Source organism: Cnephaeus nilssonii (assembly GCF_951640355.1).
Source record: "Cnephaeus nilssonii genome assembly, chromosome: 14".
In the NCBI taxonomy this organism is placed as follows: Eukaryota; Metazoa; Chordata; class Mammalia; order Chiroptera; family Vespertilionidae; genus Cnephaeus; species Cnephaeus nilssonii.
Genome location: NC_137085.1, coordinates 60,344,550 through 60,362,976, shown reverse-complemented (window position 1 = coordinate 60,362,976; position 18,427 = coordinate 60,344,550). Strand labels below are relative to the sequence as shown.

At 37.2% G+C, this 18,427-nt stretch overlaps 1 protein-coding gene across 4 annotated transcripts in view; it reads right to left on the bottom strand.

Annotated features, from left to right (window-relative positions):
* DENND4C (DENN domain containing 4C) overlaps window positions 1-18,427 on the bottom strand; it is a 121,180-nt gene that overhangs the window by 23,871 nt on the left and 78,882 nt on the right. For 3 of the 4 annotated variants that reach the window (XM_079790678.1, XM_079790676.1, XM_079790677.1), the window contains exons 18-23: window positions 15,535-15,663; window positions 14,985-15,129; window positions 14,511-14,657; window positions 6,211-6,333; window positions 5,061-5,207; window positions 846-2,005 (exon numbers count right to left, since the gene is read on the bottom strand). In XM_079790678.1, the coding sequence (XP_079646804.1) occupies window positions 846-2,005; window positions 5,061-5,207; window positions 6,211-6,333; window positions 14,511-14,657; window positions 14,985-15,129; window positions 15,535-15,663 (1,851 nt within the window). The remainder of the gene's footprint in view (window positions 1-845; window positions 2,006-5,060; window positions 5,208-6,210; window positions 6,334-14,510; window positions 14,658-14,984; window positions 15,130-15,534; window positions 15,664-18,427) is intronic. The other variant, XM_079790679.1, reaches the window with a different exon arrangement.

Below are 18,427 nucleotides of genomic sequence, written 5' to 3'. Positions count from 1 at the left end.
TTCTAAGATATTGATCCCTTCTTTGCTACTATAGTGGTTGAGAGCATGAACTCTCGAGCCAATCTCCGAGACTTCAAATCCTAGTTCTGCCACTCACTAGGTTGTATGACCTGGGGAAGTTAATTAACCTCTCTGAATCTCAGATACCTCATTTATAAAATGGGGATGATAGTAAGTAGCACCAACCCATGGGATTGCTACAAAAATTAAATAAACATATGTGAGCATATATATTCATGTATAAGAATAAATATATAACTTATGGCAATACTAGAACATAGTGCTATAATAATAATAAACATTTATAGATCTGTTTTTTCTACTAAAATACTATGATTCTTTAAACACAATAGCAAAATTTTAATTAGTTTTCTATGAAATAAGCAAAATTTCCCCACTTCTATTTTCATAAGATCTAACAATTAATTCTCTTTACAATTATTTTTAAAAGAATTACCAGTTTTTGTTATGCAGTATGAAATCTATGGATCAAGCTGTGAAAAGAGCTCATATATATTAAAAAGATAAAAAAGGTAAATTTATTTTAAAAGTGAAATGCTATGCAAATATAACATGGCACCATTATTAAATTAAAACATTAATCAGTGCTTTCAAAGAAATGAACTTAATGTATTGATCTATGCAATTATATAGTCCTGATATTCTATTTCTTCATTATTAATTTCCTTACATGTAGGTTCAAGTCATTTAAAGAAATAAGATATGTACAAAGTTTTAAAATATAAACACCAAAGTTACAGAAATCTCTAAATAATAATTTGTATATTAAAAATACTATAAACATTCTAATATCAGATAAGACTACACACATAAAACATTCTTACCTCATCATCTGAGTAGCTGTAGGCAGTCGCTACAGCTACCAGCATCTTACTGGCTACTGTCGCTGCTTGTTTCATACCCGATTTTAGGACATCTATCTTGGGCCCTGAGAGTATATTATCCAGCTTTAGCCCTGACAAAGAATTTACTACAGAACCCAATGAGCCATGTGGTGAAGAACGCATCAGTGCTGATAACGAAGTTGGACGTTCTTTATGACCTCGAGAGGGAGTCTGCGGCTTGAAACGCCCAGTAAAAGTTTTAGACCTAGACACTGCAGGGGAGCTCTTTTCACTTTCAGGCTTTTCCTGCGCCGGTGGGTCGTGATCTAAAGGTAGGCTTGATCGCCTCTCTAAAGGGTGAATAAATGCAGTGGTAGTTCCAGACTCTCTGTTTCCCTCTCCGTGTAATTCCATACTAGAAGACTTGCTACCCAGGGGACTCTTTAGGTTCATATAGTTTTCGATTTCATCAGCCAGATTACGTGCAATAACTGGAGAAAACAACTTATCTTCAGAATCAGTTTTTTCTACTATAAATTCAGTGGCTAAAAGAGACAAAGGATCTAGTCCAGTTTCAACATCTTCCCTCTCAACAGCTTTTGCAACACCATATAAACTACTTCTTTTATTTATTACATCTTTGGACTCTACTTTTAAGTCTCTGGACTGATTACTGTCACTATCATTTTGTAGACTGCCATGTGTATCCTTTGTCATAGTAGTTGTAGCTATACTGTCATCAATCACAGGTTCCAGGAGCTCTTGGCTTTCCTCAAGCATCTCTAACACTGAAGATCTGTGCTCAGAATCCCAAGTGCTTTCAGGCCCACGAGTCCTAGTATCAGCTAGATGACAGCCAACACTCTCAAAGCTATGGGTTTTTGCAATATGAAGTGGAGAAGTCTTAGGATATGTCAGTGCGGCTGTGAGAATCTTGGCATCTGCTCCCATCATGATAGCTACTTCACTTGAATTCAAATCCAAACTGCTCTTCTTTAGCAACATTCCTGCTCGACTTTCAGAACTAAAACTACAACTCCTCTCTGGAAAATGCTTTTGTCTCTTTTCTCCTCTATCACCGTTCTTGAGATTAGTAACTTCACCGAAGACTGTATCTTCAACTGGATCCAGAGTAGAAAATACCGTATTTGATGTACTACCTAAAAGAGAAAGTATAGTATTAAAAATGAATCTGATTACTAAAATAATATTTTATTTTAAAATTTTCTGATTTTTTTAAAAGTTACACATACTCCATGTAAAAGATTCAGAATATTTAGAAGGTAAAAAGAAAGCATACAGAGAAAAAAAAAGTACAAAAAACTCCATTCAACCCTGCCTCCCAGAGATAACATTTTAATGTATAATCTGCCTTTCATCTTCTATGCAATACACACACACTTTAAAAAAAGATCATACAATATATACCTGTACTGTTTACTAAAAGATATCTCATTTATCAATATAGATCTACATTTTAAGGGTTTAATATCCAACTTAAGAAATATATTCTGGCCCGGCTGATGTGGCTCAGTGGTTGAGTGTCAACCTATGAACCAGGAGGCCACGTCGATCCAGGGTCAGGGCACATGCCTAGGTTTCGGGCTCAATCCCCTGTAGGGGGCATGCAGGAGGCAGCCGATCAGTGATTCTCTCTTAACATTGATGTTTCTATCTCTCCCTCTCTCTGAAATCAATAAAAATATATATTTTTAAAAAGTCATGACTGCCCTGGCCCATTTTCTCAGTGGTTAGTGCACCGGCCCCTGGACAAAAGGGTTCCATTCCCATCAAGAGCATATACCTGGGTTGCAGTCTGATCCCTGGCTCTGGTCAGGACGCATGCAGGAGGCAATTAATAGATGTGTCTCTCTCACATCAACGTCTCTGTCTCTCTGTCTCTGTCTCTCTCTCTCCCTCTCCTCCCCACCCCCGCCCCGTCCTTCCCTCCCTTCCTCCTTTTCTCCCTTTCTCCCTCTCTTTCTAAAAAAGCAATGGGAAAAAATATCCTTGGTGAGGATTAACAAAAACAAAAAGCATTATGACTTGAGAGATTTTAAGGGAAAGTCTTCAATAAGGTTTTTTTTTAATTTTCCAAACTGATTTCAAGCTTCTTTTTCTTTTGATTTTTAAAATATGTTTTTCTTGGTTTTAGAGAGAGGAAGGGAGAGGGAAAGAGATAGAAACATCAAAAAGAGAGAAACATCGATAGGCTACTTCCTATATGCCCCCTACTGAGGGCTGAGATGCAACCTGGGCATGTGCTCTGATCAGGATTTGAACCGGCAACCTCCTAGTGCATGGGACAATGCTCAATCAACTGAGCCACACAGCCAGGCCCAAGCTTCTTTTTAATCTTCCAAATTGGTACCAACTAATAATTATAATCATACCAATTAAACAGAACTAATAATAAGCATTTAGAGATATTTTTTAAGCTTTTAGGGGAATCATAAGCATATTTTACAAATTTGTACCTGCTTTGAAAACTTTTACCAATATTTGAGAAACAGATTTTTACAAATTTACTGGTTCTCATAGTATCTGCAGAAATTTAGTGGAACATCTTGTCCAATTTTAAAATGAATTTGACTGTTTGATGTATTGGCAAAAGCCCCATTACCACCTCCTTCTTTCTTAATAACATAAATCTTCCTAGATCAGGATGTAACATGGAAATAAGATGAGTAAAAAGGGAAGGAAACACACCAGTTTCCAGACCACGTCCATTTCAGTATTCTGAGAAGATTCTAACCCTTTGATGAAGAAAACTCTGCCCTCCCTTTTTTTTTTTTTTAACCTGCTAACAGCAGGTTAGGAAAATGGGATACAGAACATATATCAATTATTTGTTCCAAAAACTTTTAGCTCCACCTCTTGTGTGCTGTCCCTTCAACCCCACACACAAAAAAATGAACTGACTTCATGTCACAGTAAATACAAAAATAAAAAGACTTCAGGAATAAGAAGTATTACTACATAGATTTAAAAAGCTGGGCAAATTAAGTTCTATAAAGTCATACAATAGATACACTTACAGACAAGAGAGTTGACTTTAGAGAAGTGAATTATAGCTACTAAAAAAGAGCACAGGATACAGGCTAATTTCATTATCCTTTAAAATCCTACGCTTAGATATATGCCTTAAAGAGTATTTTGAAAAAAACAACACAAAAAATAAAAGAGTACTTTGGAGGCTATAACGTATTTGAAATTAGTAAACTCAAATTCAAGATAGTCACACATAACAATTATTCATTATAAATACTTAGTAATCACAAATAAGTGGCTCAGGGTGCTTATAACAACTGGGCTAAAATTAAAGGCCCACTGGCATTTTGTGTAGACAGTAAATGATGTCAATCATTTTTCTTCCATTTCCCTTCAGTGACAGGATTACCCTACCACACATAAGTGCACTTGAATTTGATCACATCACTGCACCTCTGGTTTTTTTAAATATATATTTTTATTGATTTTTAGAGAGAGGAAAGGAGAGGGAGAGATAGAAGCATCTATGAGAAACATCAACACTGGCTGGCTGCCTTCTGTATGCTCCCTGCTGGGGGTTAAGCCCACAACCCAGGCATGTGCTCTGACCAGGAATGGCACTGGCAACCTTTTGGTGCATGGGTCGACGACCAACCACTGAGCCACCCAGCCAGGCTTCATTTCTGTTCTTTTCTTTTTTTTTAAATATATTTTTATTGACATTTTACAGAGAGGAAGGGAGAAGGATAGAGAGTTAGAAACATCGATGAGAGACATCGATCAGCTGCATCCTGCACGCCCCCTACTGGGGATGTGCCCGCAACCAAGGTACATGCCCTTGACTGGAATCGAACCTGGGACCCTTCAGTCCGCAGGCTGATGCTCTATCCACTGAGCCAAACCGGTCAGGGCTTCAACTCTGTTCTTGATGAGTATAGGAGTCCCTATAGTCCCCTCTCATTACCTATTATGAGAAAGTGGGACCAAACTGAACAGGCATTCCAACAAAAAACGGTATTCCAAATAACTAAACCCTCTAAAAATCTCTCCTTTTAAAAGTTAGATATCTTTAAATATTAGTTCATTTATAGAATTTAAACTTACTTCTGGCGCTTCAGCATGTTCATTATACTGTAATTAAGTCAACACTTTACTGTCATTAAACACATGTATATCTGTAGAAGTATATTTTAAATATTTAATAACCAACACATAAAGACTCACCAGTGCTGCTTTTCCTGCCATTGACATCAAATATTCCAGATGGAACTTTCACAATACTGCTGCCCCACGCAGGAGGCTCAGTTGGACTGTGTGGCTCTCCACTAGATTGTGAATGTTTTGCCACCACAGCAGAGACATCACACACCTCTGGGGGAAAAACATTTGAATGTTATCTTTCCTAATTGTGCCAATATTGAACAGAAACCATATATTTGATTTTAATACATTCTATGTAGTTTTCCACCTCCAAGTGGGGATGAATATATGACTATTTTATTACTGACTAGTTATGTCTGATTTACTTTATGCCATAAATGTTGCCAGTATTGACTGAAATAAAAGTTTTATTTTAGCATTCAATAATCCTAACTTGAGCATTCCTAAGTAAAGCTCAGGCCTTCAGTTATACTCATCACTTGTCAAGTAGGAGATGGGCTTGCTTCTGCATAACTGGAGCATAAAATAGGTGACATCAATGAAGAAAGTATACTTAAAAAAAAATGATTCCAAAGAAATTGATTCGGTTACCTCTCATACACACCCTGACCTGGACTCAAACCCCCCCACATTTTGGTGTATGAGATGATAATCCAACCCACTGAGCCATACTGGCCAGGGCAAAGAAAGTATACTTTAGTGTGAAAAGATAGGAAGAACATCTTATTACTATAAAGCCAAAATATTCCTCCATATTTCTATAAAATGATTACCACAAATCATTTCTACCTCAATGAGTTCCATAAAAAAAAAAAAAAGAAACCACAAAGACTATATTTAACCTACCAATAAAAAATATTCACTTAGATATTTGAAGGACTTAGCATTTTAAAATAAAGGGGACACTAGAATACAAGTTTGATGACTCAAAGTTTAGTCTTGGTTCTGTCACAAAGTAGCTATATATATTTGGCAAATAGATACTTTAATGAGTCACAGTTTACAACAAAATTGACAGCTAACCTACTGAGTCTTTAAAGACCTCTTAAATTCTAAAATTCAGATACTATCAAAACCTACCATATATAATGGTACATAGTATCTTATAAGCTCAGATCTTACATTTCTAAAAATTATCAACTAAATTATCAAATAACATTTTAGTTAGCACAGGTATTTTTCTAAGTAAAGCTAGAAAATATCAGTACTTAACCTTCTGTTTGCATTTTTGTTTTAGTTATCAATTCTCTTGCTACTTGTTCTTCAGGCACATTAATTTCTGCATCATCCTTTATAAGTTCATCCTTAGACCCATAGCCTTGGTCAGACTGACCACCTGTGAAAAAACAATGCAGGCTTACATAGAAATGTTTCCATATATTTACAGTCCAGCTATAACATTTCAAAAGAAAATGACACTTATCTACATAATTAAACCTAGAGAAAAGGAAAACAAGAAAACTTACAAAGCACACAGAACATTTTAAAATAGTAAGAAGCAAAGAACAGTAGGAACAGGAATACCAAAGATAAAAAACCATTACACATTTGAAAGCACTGAACCTTAATTTCCTTATCTGTAAATTAATAGATTTGGACAAGATGTCTTCTGGAGTGTATCTTTAGAATGCTACTTTTTGTATAAGAAGAGGAAATAAAACAAACATATACTTTCTTACTTTTGCAAAAAGAAATGAAGGAGTAATAAAACAAAAACAAAACTTGTTACCTACATGGTGTGGGGCAAAATAGGATGGAAGGGATAGAGAAACTTTTCTAAATATGGCTTGTTCAGTTTTTATTTTTGGAAAAGCCCTAATTTCTAAATATTCATAAAAATTACATCAATAAAGTAATTTTATTAATGGGAATATGGGAGGGGAAGTAACTAAAATTGAAAGCAAACAGAAACAAATGAAACCAACTCTATTTCATATGAATAGCATAACCACACTGGAAGGATGGGAGGGACTCATGCAAGTAACTTTGGAACACATTATTTTGAATATATACTCTAAGCCTGGGGGTAACAGTCAAATCCTGAACTCCTTAGGGGGTTTGTTTTTCACAGGGGAATGGATGTAGCAATTCTGAAATTATTTACTACTTAGGTCTGAGCAAATGAGTAAATGTGATGATATTTCTGGGAGCCAAGATTCTTACTGTGGAAGAGAGAATTAAAAAAAATAAATAAATAATGAAGGAAGGCAAAGAAAAACCTGTGGCGTTGAGTGGAATCAAAAGTATTTCTACTATATATAATCATATTTTCTAGCTCTGCTGAAAAGGTCTAGAAGCAGTAACACCTTGGAAGTAGTAAACACACCTATAGCCCAGACCTTGGTTTCTAAAATGTATTGCCCATTAAAAGAAACTTAGGATCCTTGAAGAAATGGCTGATTCCAGAGTTCAGGTAGGGAAGGTATAAGAGTAAGTCAGGAACATTTTATTATGCAAGAAAGGAAGTGCTCCAAAACACGATAGAGCCCGGCCAGTGTGGTTCAGTGGTTGAGCATCGACCCATGAACCAAGAGGTCACCGCTTTGATTCCTGGTCAGGGTACCTGCCCAGTTGTGGGCTCGATCCCCAGTAGGGGCATGTAGGAGGCAGCTGGTTGATGTTTCTCTCTCATTGATGTTTCTATCTCTCTATCCCTTTCCCTTCCTCTTTCTCTCAAATCAATAAAAATATATTAAAAAAAAAACACAAACAACAACATGAAGGAGGCATGCCTAAAGGATATATGATAGAATACCATCTTATAAATGTGGAGGGAGTCTAGAGTTGGTAAAACCATCAGTTTATAACCATCACAGTAGAGACTGGTTCAGGCAAGAATCTTCAATGGATGTTTATTATCTGCAAGGGGGTAACAGTAACTAAGAGAAACCAAACATTGAGACTAGTGATCAAAATTAACCTCACCAATGAGGAGCAGACAGACACTCTGTGCCTCTGCCACATGAAAATCTAAGGATACAATATCACTTTTGTAGCAGAGCCATGGATGCATAACCTAATCTAATCACATGAAGTATCAGGCAGGCTCAAACTGAGGAGCATTCCACAAAACAACTGGACTGAATTCTTCAAAAGGTTCAAGGTCATGAAAGACAAAGAAAGGGTGAGGAACTGTGCCAGGTTAAAGGAGACTAAAGAGAGGGAGTTCAAGTACTACAAAGGACATCACAATAATTGACAAAATTGGAACACAGACTATAGATTAAAGCACTTTATCAATTGAATTTGGTAACTATACTGTGGTTATGAAAGAGAAGTATTAAGCAGTAACAGGGCAAAATATATTGACTTCCTTGCACATGATTACAAAAAAATAAATATGCGTGTAGAAAGAAAACAAAACAAATGTGACAAAAAGTGAGCAAATCTAAATTAAAGTTATTTAAGAGTTCTCTACTATTCTGCAACATTTCTATAAGTTTAAAATTATTTAAAAATGAAGTTTTTTGAAAGTTTATTTTGGCTTTAAAATTATATCATTTAAAACCAAACTAAGGCCAGTTACTAGACAATCCTTTTATAAAGGACATAAATGAAAAACACATAAAATAAAAAAATACAATGTCTTATACTTTCTACTACCACTTGTTACACTGTTGCTTAAACATTGGGTTTGCCCAATATATAACAAAAAGAACTAAACTTCTTTAAATGCCATCAGAATGACTAATTTCAGTCATGTTCTTATTGGCTCCCTCAGAAAGGCTGCTAAAACACCGCGGTGCCGTGAAAGGACACTAGACTGGAAACTGAGTAAACTGATCAAGCCCAGACATGCTCCTGAACAAGTGACTCAGTATCAGGTACCAAGTGGAAAAGATTCTACAAGATAATTCTTAATGAAAAGAGTAACTTAAGCATCTGGGCTACAAGTCTCCAAAAATATAAAATGACATCATCAGAAACTCTACAGAGATATACAATAACTGTAAATTCAGTACTGGGGCTTCAGCCAGTTGAAATGCAGCTGAAAAGAAACATGAAAAAGGGATCTGAAGTTTCTTCTCCAACTATTAGAATCTTTACATCAATTACACAGGATTACTAGGAGATTTTTTTCTATTAAAGGAGACAAGTTTAAAAATTTAGAGGAATAAGGAGAGTATTTATTATTATCATTATTATTCCTGGTGAAATGATTTCATACCACAATATTATTTTCTTGGTATTTCCTAAGTGAAATCCATCTCATTTATAAATATTAGAAAAAATACAGGAGGAAATAAAATAAGGTGGCTTCAAAATGAAAGTCTCATAAAAATTACTACTTGATAAAAGAAAGTTAAATTATAAACAGGATTAAACTTAGCCTTATGTTGACTTTCAATGATTCATACATGCCTCTGTAATTATGCAGGTAGTTTTTCACATAAGAATTTAGATCAATCAAAACAGCCTGGTACTGCCACAAGAACAGGCACGTAGATCAATGTATACAACAGAGAACCCAAGCCATTATGCCCAAATAATCTTTGATAAAAGAGGCAAGAGCATACAATGAAGTAAAGACAGTCTCTTAATAAATGGTACTGGGATAACTGGACAGCTACATGTAAATAGGTGAAACTAGACCACCAACTTACACCATACACAACAATAAACTCAATATGAATAAAAGATTTAGCCCTAGCCGGCTTGGCTCAGTGGATAGAGCTTCAGCCTGCGGACTGAAGGGTCCCAGGTTCGATTCTGGCCAAGGGCACATGCCTGGGTTGCGGGCTCGATACCCAGTGGGGGATGTGCAGGAGGCAACTGATCAATGATTCTCTCTCATCATTGATGTTTCTATCTCTCTCTCCTTCTCCCTTCCTCTCTTAAATCAATAAAAAAATATTAAAAAAAAAAGATTTAAATGTGAGTTGTGAAACCATAAAAATCCTTGAAGAAAACCTAGGCAACAAATTATCAGACATCTCACGAAGTAAAATTTACACTGATACAATGCCTAGGGCAAGAGAAACAAAGGAAAAAAGAAACAAATGGGACTACATCAAAATAAAAACCTTCTACAAAGCAAAAGAAATCAGCATCAAAACGAAAAGGAAACCCACCCTAAGGGTGAACATATTTGCCAACATCTGATAAGGGGTTAATCTCCAAAATATATAAGTATACAACTTAACAAAAGGAAGACAAACAATCACATAAAAAAAAATGGGCAGAAGACCTAAATAGACACTTCTCCAAAGAGGACATACAAATGGCCAAGAGACATATGAAAAAATGCTCAGTCACTAATCATCAGAAAGATGCAAATTAAAACAACAGTTAGGTATCACCTCACATCTGCCAGAATGGCTACCATCAATAAATCAACAAATGACAAGTGCTGGAGAGGATGTGGAGAAAAAGGAACCCTAGTATATTGCTGGTGGGAATGCAGACTGGTACAGCCACTATGGAAAACAGTGTGGAGTTTCCTCAAAAAATTAAAAACGGAACTGCCATTTGACCTAGTGATCCCACTTCTAGGAATATATCTGAAGAAGCCTGAAATACCAATCAGAAGGGGTATAAGCACCCCTATGTTCATAGCAGGATTATTTACAATAGCTAAGAACTGGAAACAGCCCTAGTGCCCCTCAGTAGATGAAAGGATAAAAAAAATTGGATACATTTATACCATGGACTATGCAGCAATAAAAAAGGATCTCTTACCCTTTGAGACAGCATGGAAGGTCCTAAAGAGTATTATGCTAAGCAAAATAAGCCGGTCAGAGAAAGACAAGTATCTCATGATCTCACTTGTATGTGGAATTTAATGAACAAAACAAACTGACAAAATAGATCCAGAAACATGGAGACGTGCAAAAGACTGAGGATCCTCAGAGGGAAGGGGGGGAGGGGTGAGAAGAGATCAATCAAAGAACTTATATGCATAACCCATGGACACAGACAATAGTTGGGTGAAGGCCTGGGGTGGGGACAGGAATAGAGAGGGAGGGGGTCAATGGGGGTAAAAAGGTGGGGGCATTTGCAATACCTGCAACAATAAAGATAAGTTTTTTAAAAAAAGAATTCAGATCAGTTTTAGCAAGCAAAAACCACCTCAACAGCTGGAACACTGAAAGCTTTAATGACTATAAAACTATTAGACACAATAATGCTATAAACCAACCACAAAATAAGAATTATAGTAAGGAAGAAACCAAGATGGCGGCATAAGGTAAACACCTGTACATGCTGCCTCTCACAACCACACCAAAACTACAACTAAAAGACAAAACGACTATCACCCAGAACCCAGGGAAAGCTGGCTGAGTAGAAGTTCTACAACTAGAAGAAAAAAGCGCATTGAGACCAGGTAGGAGGTTCAAAGGCGTGGAAAAGCAGAGGTATGGAGGCGCGTGAATCGGGCTGGCGACCGGGTGCGCTATTTTTTCCAATTGGAAGGGAGATACAAGCTCCCGACTGCTCTTAACTCCAGTTTCCGGCGAGACTCTGGGGACCCAGACTCCTATGGGGAGAAGCTGGACTGTCTAGCATCGGTTTGGAAAGTGAGGGTGGCTTTCTCGCAGAGGTGCTCGCAGGAATCAGTTTACTGCGCTGGGGCATGGGTCGCAGGGATGCAAAAACGCGGAGACACAGAGACGGCTGACTGGCAGCCATCACTGAGACCCCGCCCCACCCAATTTACAAACCCACCCAAGCTATGCGCAGTGGCTTTTACATTTGAATGGCCTGCCCTTTCGCAGCTTAACCTAACAAATTGCAGCTGGGTCAGAGAGCTCCAAAACTTCCAAACCCCAAACAAAGAGGAGAAATCTGCAGATCTCACTGTAGCTCCTGCTGGGTGGCCTCAGACAGTAGCTGACTTGCACCTCCTTGGAGATCCAGAAGCCAGTGTACCTAGAGGTCAGTGTGGGATGACACCAGATTTCAACTCCTCACATACATAAGTGACCACTCAAGAGACAGACTCAGTGAGCACCAAAGCCCCACTGAAGCAAGTCCTGCCCCATAAAGGTGTCTCCAGCACAGCAGTTCTTCCATTATAGACACAGCTGATCCTCACAGCCAATTGGCTTGGAGGTCAATTCCTCTCAGTGTACCAACAGCAATCAAGGCTTAACTACAATAAGACTGTGCACCCAACCACAAAGGGGTGCACCAAGAGTGTCCACCTCAGGTGATTGGGGAGGCTGAGCCACTGGGCCCTATAGGTCACCTACCACACAAAGCCACTCCATCAACACAGGGAAGTAGCCAAAATGCAGAGACAAAGAAACATGTCATGAATGAAAGAAATGGAGGAAAGTAAACTACTGGATATAGAGTTCAAAACCACAGTTATAAGGTTACTCAAGAATCTTCTAGAAACCGCCGAGGAACTTAGTGAGACCTCTGAGGAACTTAGTGTGAGACCTTCAAGGATCTTAATGAGAATGCCAAAAAAAAAAAAAAGGAAAAGGACCAGTCAGAAATTAAGCATACACTGTCTGAAAGAATAATATACAGAAATCCAACAGTAGACTAGAGGACCCCAAGAATCAAACCAAAGATTTGAAATATGAGGAAGCAAAAAACACCCAACCAGAAAAGCAAAAAGAATCTAAAAATATGAAAATAGTTTAAGGAGCCTATGGGACAACTTCAAGCGTACAAACATCCGAATTATGGGGGTGCCAGAAGAAGAGAGAGAGCAAAATATTGAAAACCTATTAGAAGAAATAATGACAGAAAACTTTTCCTATCTGGTGAAAGAAACAGACTTACAAGTCCAGGAAGTGCACACAACCCCAAACAAAAGGAATCCAAAGAGGACTACACCAAGACACATCATAATTAAAATGCCAAGGGCAAAAGACAAAGAGAGAATCTTAAAAGCAGCAAGAGAAAAACAGTTAGTTACCTACAAGGGAGTACCCATATGACTGTCAGCTGATTTCTCAACAGAAACTATGCAGGCCAGACGGGAATGGCAAGAAATATTCAAAGTGATGAATAGCAAGAACCTACAACCAAGACTACTCTACCCAGCAAAGCTATCATTTAGAATTGAAGGTCAGATGAACAGCTTCACAGACAAGAAAAAGCTAAAGGAGTTCATCACCACCAAACCAGTATTATATAAAATGCTGAAGGGTATTCTTTAAGAAGAAGAAGAAGAAAAAGGTAAAGATAAAAATTATGAACAACAAAGTGACAACAAATACATATCTATCAAGAAGTGAATCTAAAAATCAAGTGAATAAAAAATCTGATGAACAGAATAAACTGGTGAATATAATAGAATCAGGGGCATAGAAAGGGAGTGGACTCACAATTCTCAGGGGGAAGGGGGTGTGAAGAGTGCGGGAAGAGATTGGACAAAAATCTTACACCTATGGATGAGGACAGTGGCGGGGGGTGAGGGCATGGGGTTGGGGGGGGGAATCAGGTGGAGGGGAGCTATGGGGGGAAAAAAGAGGAACATCTGTAATAATCTGAACAATAAAGATTTATTTTTTAAAAAAGAATTATAATAAGGTATAGTGTGTTTACAAATAAGATAACAAATTGGTCATAAAATTTTAGTTGAATATTTTCAGTAGTACATATATGATTACACTTATCTGAAGGAGAAAAAGCCCAAAAAACTAAAATTGTTTTCCACTGGTAACAAGACTTAAAATACAACAAAAGGTCTCTCCCCAACCCTTGCATGTCAGCAAAATTTAACCTAATAAATGGGAAATTACCTGAAGTGGTTAATATTCAATAGTAGAATTAACGCACACATGTATCCATAGCTTCACGTCATACAAGTCTGTCTGTACCCCCACGCCATGACAGCCAAGGACAAATGCAGCACCAAGAAACAGCACAGAGCAAAAAGCAGAGCAACAAAGAGCAGAGAAAGGAAACTTCAGTCATTGAGACCAGATATCAGATGAAGCACAGGAATTAGAATTCTTTTTAAAGAAAAGCCTGAGATATTAACAACAAAAAAGAACAAATAAGGAAGATGTGCAATACACATATATCTGCTCAATGTGCTCCTTTAGTTATGCTTAATTCTACCTTCAGAGGACAGAGGTTATGCCCATAGCTTTGTATGTAAAAGTAGCCCCAGTAATTTCTCAGATTTTTAAAAGCATCATTTAAGGTAATGACTATGCAGAAAATACTTTTTCTCATGGTGTGCAAATTATTTTCTTTCCTCTTTAATACTCATAATCTCAAAAAAAGATTTGCAAGTTTTGTCATTAACATTCAAGTTCCTCATTGCACATTCACTAATAATTATATCATCTACTTTCACAAATGAATGATGAACAAATACAGAGAAGTTCCATGCCTAGAGCCTTTTGCACAGCACTCCAAAGTTAACTATAGGAAATAAAGAGAAGTGAACAGAAATCAAAGGTATAATTCCTGCATTTATATAGAGTATTTTAAAAGTACATAAAGCTCATATTACCCAAACTCAAGAGGGGTGTAAAAGCTTTTTAAAAAAGGAAAGACTTAACATGAGATTAAGTGAAGGGTTAGTAAATCCAGATTTAGTACCTGTGCTAGAGTGATTATCAATGGAATCAAGACTGATTAAATCTCTGACGAAGACTGTGTGCTCCCCATTGTTAGCATCATTAGAACTATCCACGCTACCGTGGCTCACCGTGTCCCCATCACTTCCACCTGTGGCATTCTGAGGAGCTAAAGATAAGGATAATAGCAGTTCAATAATTCATGCACTGACAATCTCTGAAACTAAACATCAATGACGCATAGTTCATTTAAAGTTGCAGAACACTTTCTAAATATGGAGGTGGGGGGAGAATTGGGGGCTAAGATAATATATCTTTAGTTGTGTATAAAATTATCAACTAGAATTTGATTTACATTTTCTACTTCATATAATTATACTTCAAACCACAGAAATTATACTTCATATAATTAAATTATACTTCATATAATTAAGATTCATATAACTCTGAAGCTTATGGTTCAGCAAGAAAGTATCTTTCCAATCACATGTATTACCTGATATTGAGGAGACCTGTGACTTTTGCACGGACTTTTTAAGTGGCTGCCTAAATTGTGCCAAGCCATGTACCACATTCCGTACCTTCGTCCATAAGAAGATACCACTGCGGGTACTGCTAGGCCACGGGCTCTCCAAAACTACCTAAAAGTAAAAAAAAGTAAAAGTAATGGTTATTAGAAATATTTGATTTTTGAAAATATACATACATATATAGTACATATATAAAAATTATACCCCAGACCCTCTAAAAGAAGGTATTATAAATTATCATTTTTAAAAATATATTTTTATTGATTTCAGAGAGGAAGGGAGAGGGAGAGAGAGATAGAAACATCAGCATTGACAGGGAATCATTGATTGGCTGCCTCCTGCACGTTCCCTACTGGGGATCGAGCCTGTAACCCTAGCATGTGCCCTTGACCGGAATCGAACCTGGGACCCTTCAGTCCGCAGGACGATGCTCTATCCACTGAGCCAAACCGGCTAGGGCAAAAAATTATCAGTCTTAATAAGCAGCATATATTGCCCAATGTCAATCTTACTTACCTTATTATAATAACCATAAGTAATAGCATTTGGCTTTATGTTAGCAGTTTTCATTTCAAATAAGACTCTGACTGCTAAAACAGGATGGCCCCAAAGTCCACAAAGCTGCATTACTACTCGATAGCACACCTAACAAAAAATAACATAGAAGCATTAGTAGTTAGCACACAGTCCATCCGTGACTTGTAGAGATTTTTTAAATGATTTACCCAATTCTTCTTCTCAAAGTTATTAAGCACTACTTTCTCAATTGTTGTGGTTTGAATATCTCGGTAAATTATTTGTAAAACTCATTCATTAATGGAAGTACCAGGATTATTGTATGTTGCACTTAAGATCTATGTGCATGTGTGCCATCTGTTTCAGTAACTAAGTATGAACAAAGAGAATGACTATTATTCTCCATAATTTAAAAAATTCATTTTTAAAATCAAGTATGATTAAAATAGCTCTCTCCTAAATAATGTTTTATATTCTGTGCCAAAGGAATTAAAGACAGTATTCTCTAGGATGCCAATATAATGAAAAGAATTCTGTAAAACCATGTCTTTAAAAAGTATATGAAAAAAGATAGAAACACAAATATAATTAGCAAAGGCTTTTCTTGGCATATGTGTTTACCAAGGGGGGGCCAGATTTGATCATAAGAGGACAGGTCAACTGGGTATTCCTGAAAGTTAGAATCTCACATATTAAAAGATGATGGCAGGAAACATGAAGAATGAAACAGGAATCTCAATGATCCCTGGCACAATCAGGGCCAGGAAGGGATGCGGGAGGTTGGCCAGCTGGGGAGGGACCACAGGAGGGCTCCAGGGCATGTCCGGCCCATCTCGCTCAGTCCCTGTTGGCCAGACCCCAGCAGCAAGCTAACCTAACAGTTGGAGCGTCTGCCCCCTGGTGATCATATCATTAGCATATTACCCTTTGATTGGTTGAATGACCGACCAGATGACCGGACACTTAGCATATTAGGTTTTTATTATATAGGATAGTTTATTCTGAGAATAAGGAGTGCTTGCCTCAGCAGCACATATACTAAAATTAAAATGATAAGCATGGCCCCTGCCCTACACAAGAATGACACACAATTGTGTGAATAGAATAAGGATGTATACACATAGGAGATATTTTTCTTGAGACTCATTAAATGTGGTCTGTTTATGACAGAGTTGCTTAACAACTGTACCATTAAGCCAAGCTGCTCTTTCTACTAAAGGAGAAAGTAAAATTTGAGGAAGGAAATTATATTCAAGAGAACAGAAGAGATGAATTGTGAAAAGAGAGCTGAAGAGGTAGAGCATCATAAAGATAAGAACTATGAAGCTAGAAATGCACAGTATAACTTAGGAGCAGGAGGTCAGAAACTATTAGAGAAACTCTATAAATGACCAGGTTAAAGATGTTTTATGAAACTACATGAATTAGGAACTGAAGGAACTAGGTAAGATGTATGAAGGAATGAAGAAGAATGTAACACAAGAGGATACTTCAAATATCTGAAGAGTTGTCACATTAAAGAGGGAGTAAACAGTTTGTGCAACTCCAAAAAGCTATAGAGAGGTGGAACTGAGCTCATCATAAAGCACACATGCTTGCTTGCTTGCTCGCTTGCTTGCTTTATTTATTTATTTATTTATTTATTTATTTTTGTTTATCAACAGAGGATATTTTTTCTACTGATTTTTTTTTTTTTAAGAGAGAGAGTGGGAAGGAGGATGAGAGAAACATCAATGTGAGATAGACACGTTGATTGGTTGCCTCCTACATGCACCCTCAACTGGGGCCAGGGCTAACCATTGTGAACACTGGTCAGGGCAAAACACACACACTTATAGGGCCAATTCCAACATAGGCAAGATCTCCTATATTACAAAATTTCTAGAGCATCTCAGTTTTAGGTTAAAGTTATACTAAAGTATCTTAAAGTCCTATTCAACTCTAAGAAAATCCTTTTCTGTATCAAATTGGGATTAATCTGAATTTTCTAAAATGATTCTAGATGATGAATTTATTCTGAGGTCTGCAGAGCGTTCCCCCAACCTTCCAGGTATACTTGTGTAAGACACAGGCACCAAATTAAATAAATAGTAATAACACCAGGGATATAATTGCCAATTGCAGTATTCTATTGCCTACAACATGATTACCTTCGAATATCTGTGGTAGAGAAAGATGGCGAACAACTCTGCTACTCCTCACATTGAAAGGTCTATGTCCCTCCATTCTTTGAATTGAGGGGGAAGGGCTTAATTCTGTTGTATGACTAGCAGAATTCATTGAAGTGATACTGCACCAGTTTCCAGGGTTAAGACTTAAGAAACTGCTAGTTTCTACTTCCTCTCTCTTGAAAAAATGCTCTTGGAGCTCTCTAAGCTATCATGGAAAAAGCTCAAATACCACATGGGGAGGTCCTGAGACTATGTGGAGGGAGAGGGTCCCACCTGAGCCCAGCATTCCAATCAAACTTGCCAAGGTACCTGGCAAGCCTTTGAGTTAAGCTGTCTGGAACCCTCCAGATCATACCAGCAAGCAACTGGTTATAACCAAGTGATTCCAGTTAAAGCAATGTGGAGCATAAAAATCACACAGAGTATTTACTAGATTCTTGGCCAAAAAAATTATACGACTTAATAAAATAGCTCTTTTAAGCCACTAAGGTCTGGGATGGTTACTCAAAAGTATCTGTTAGACTGATGAGACAATATAGAAATAAGCATGACACAAATATTTCATTTTCATTTAAAATTCAGTAAATAGTATAAAGCAAAATGCATTATACATTTTAATTTTAATTCAGCCTCAGTGGCATGTGCCATTTCTGGGTCTTCTAAAGTTTTATGATAAAATCTAGGTTATTACAACTCTTGCAAACATAAAATGTAGAGCACAA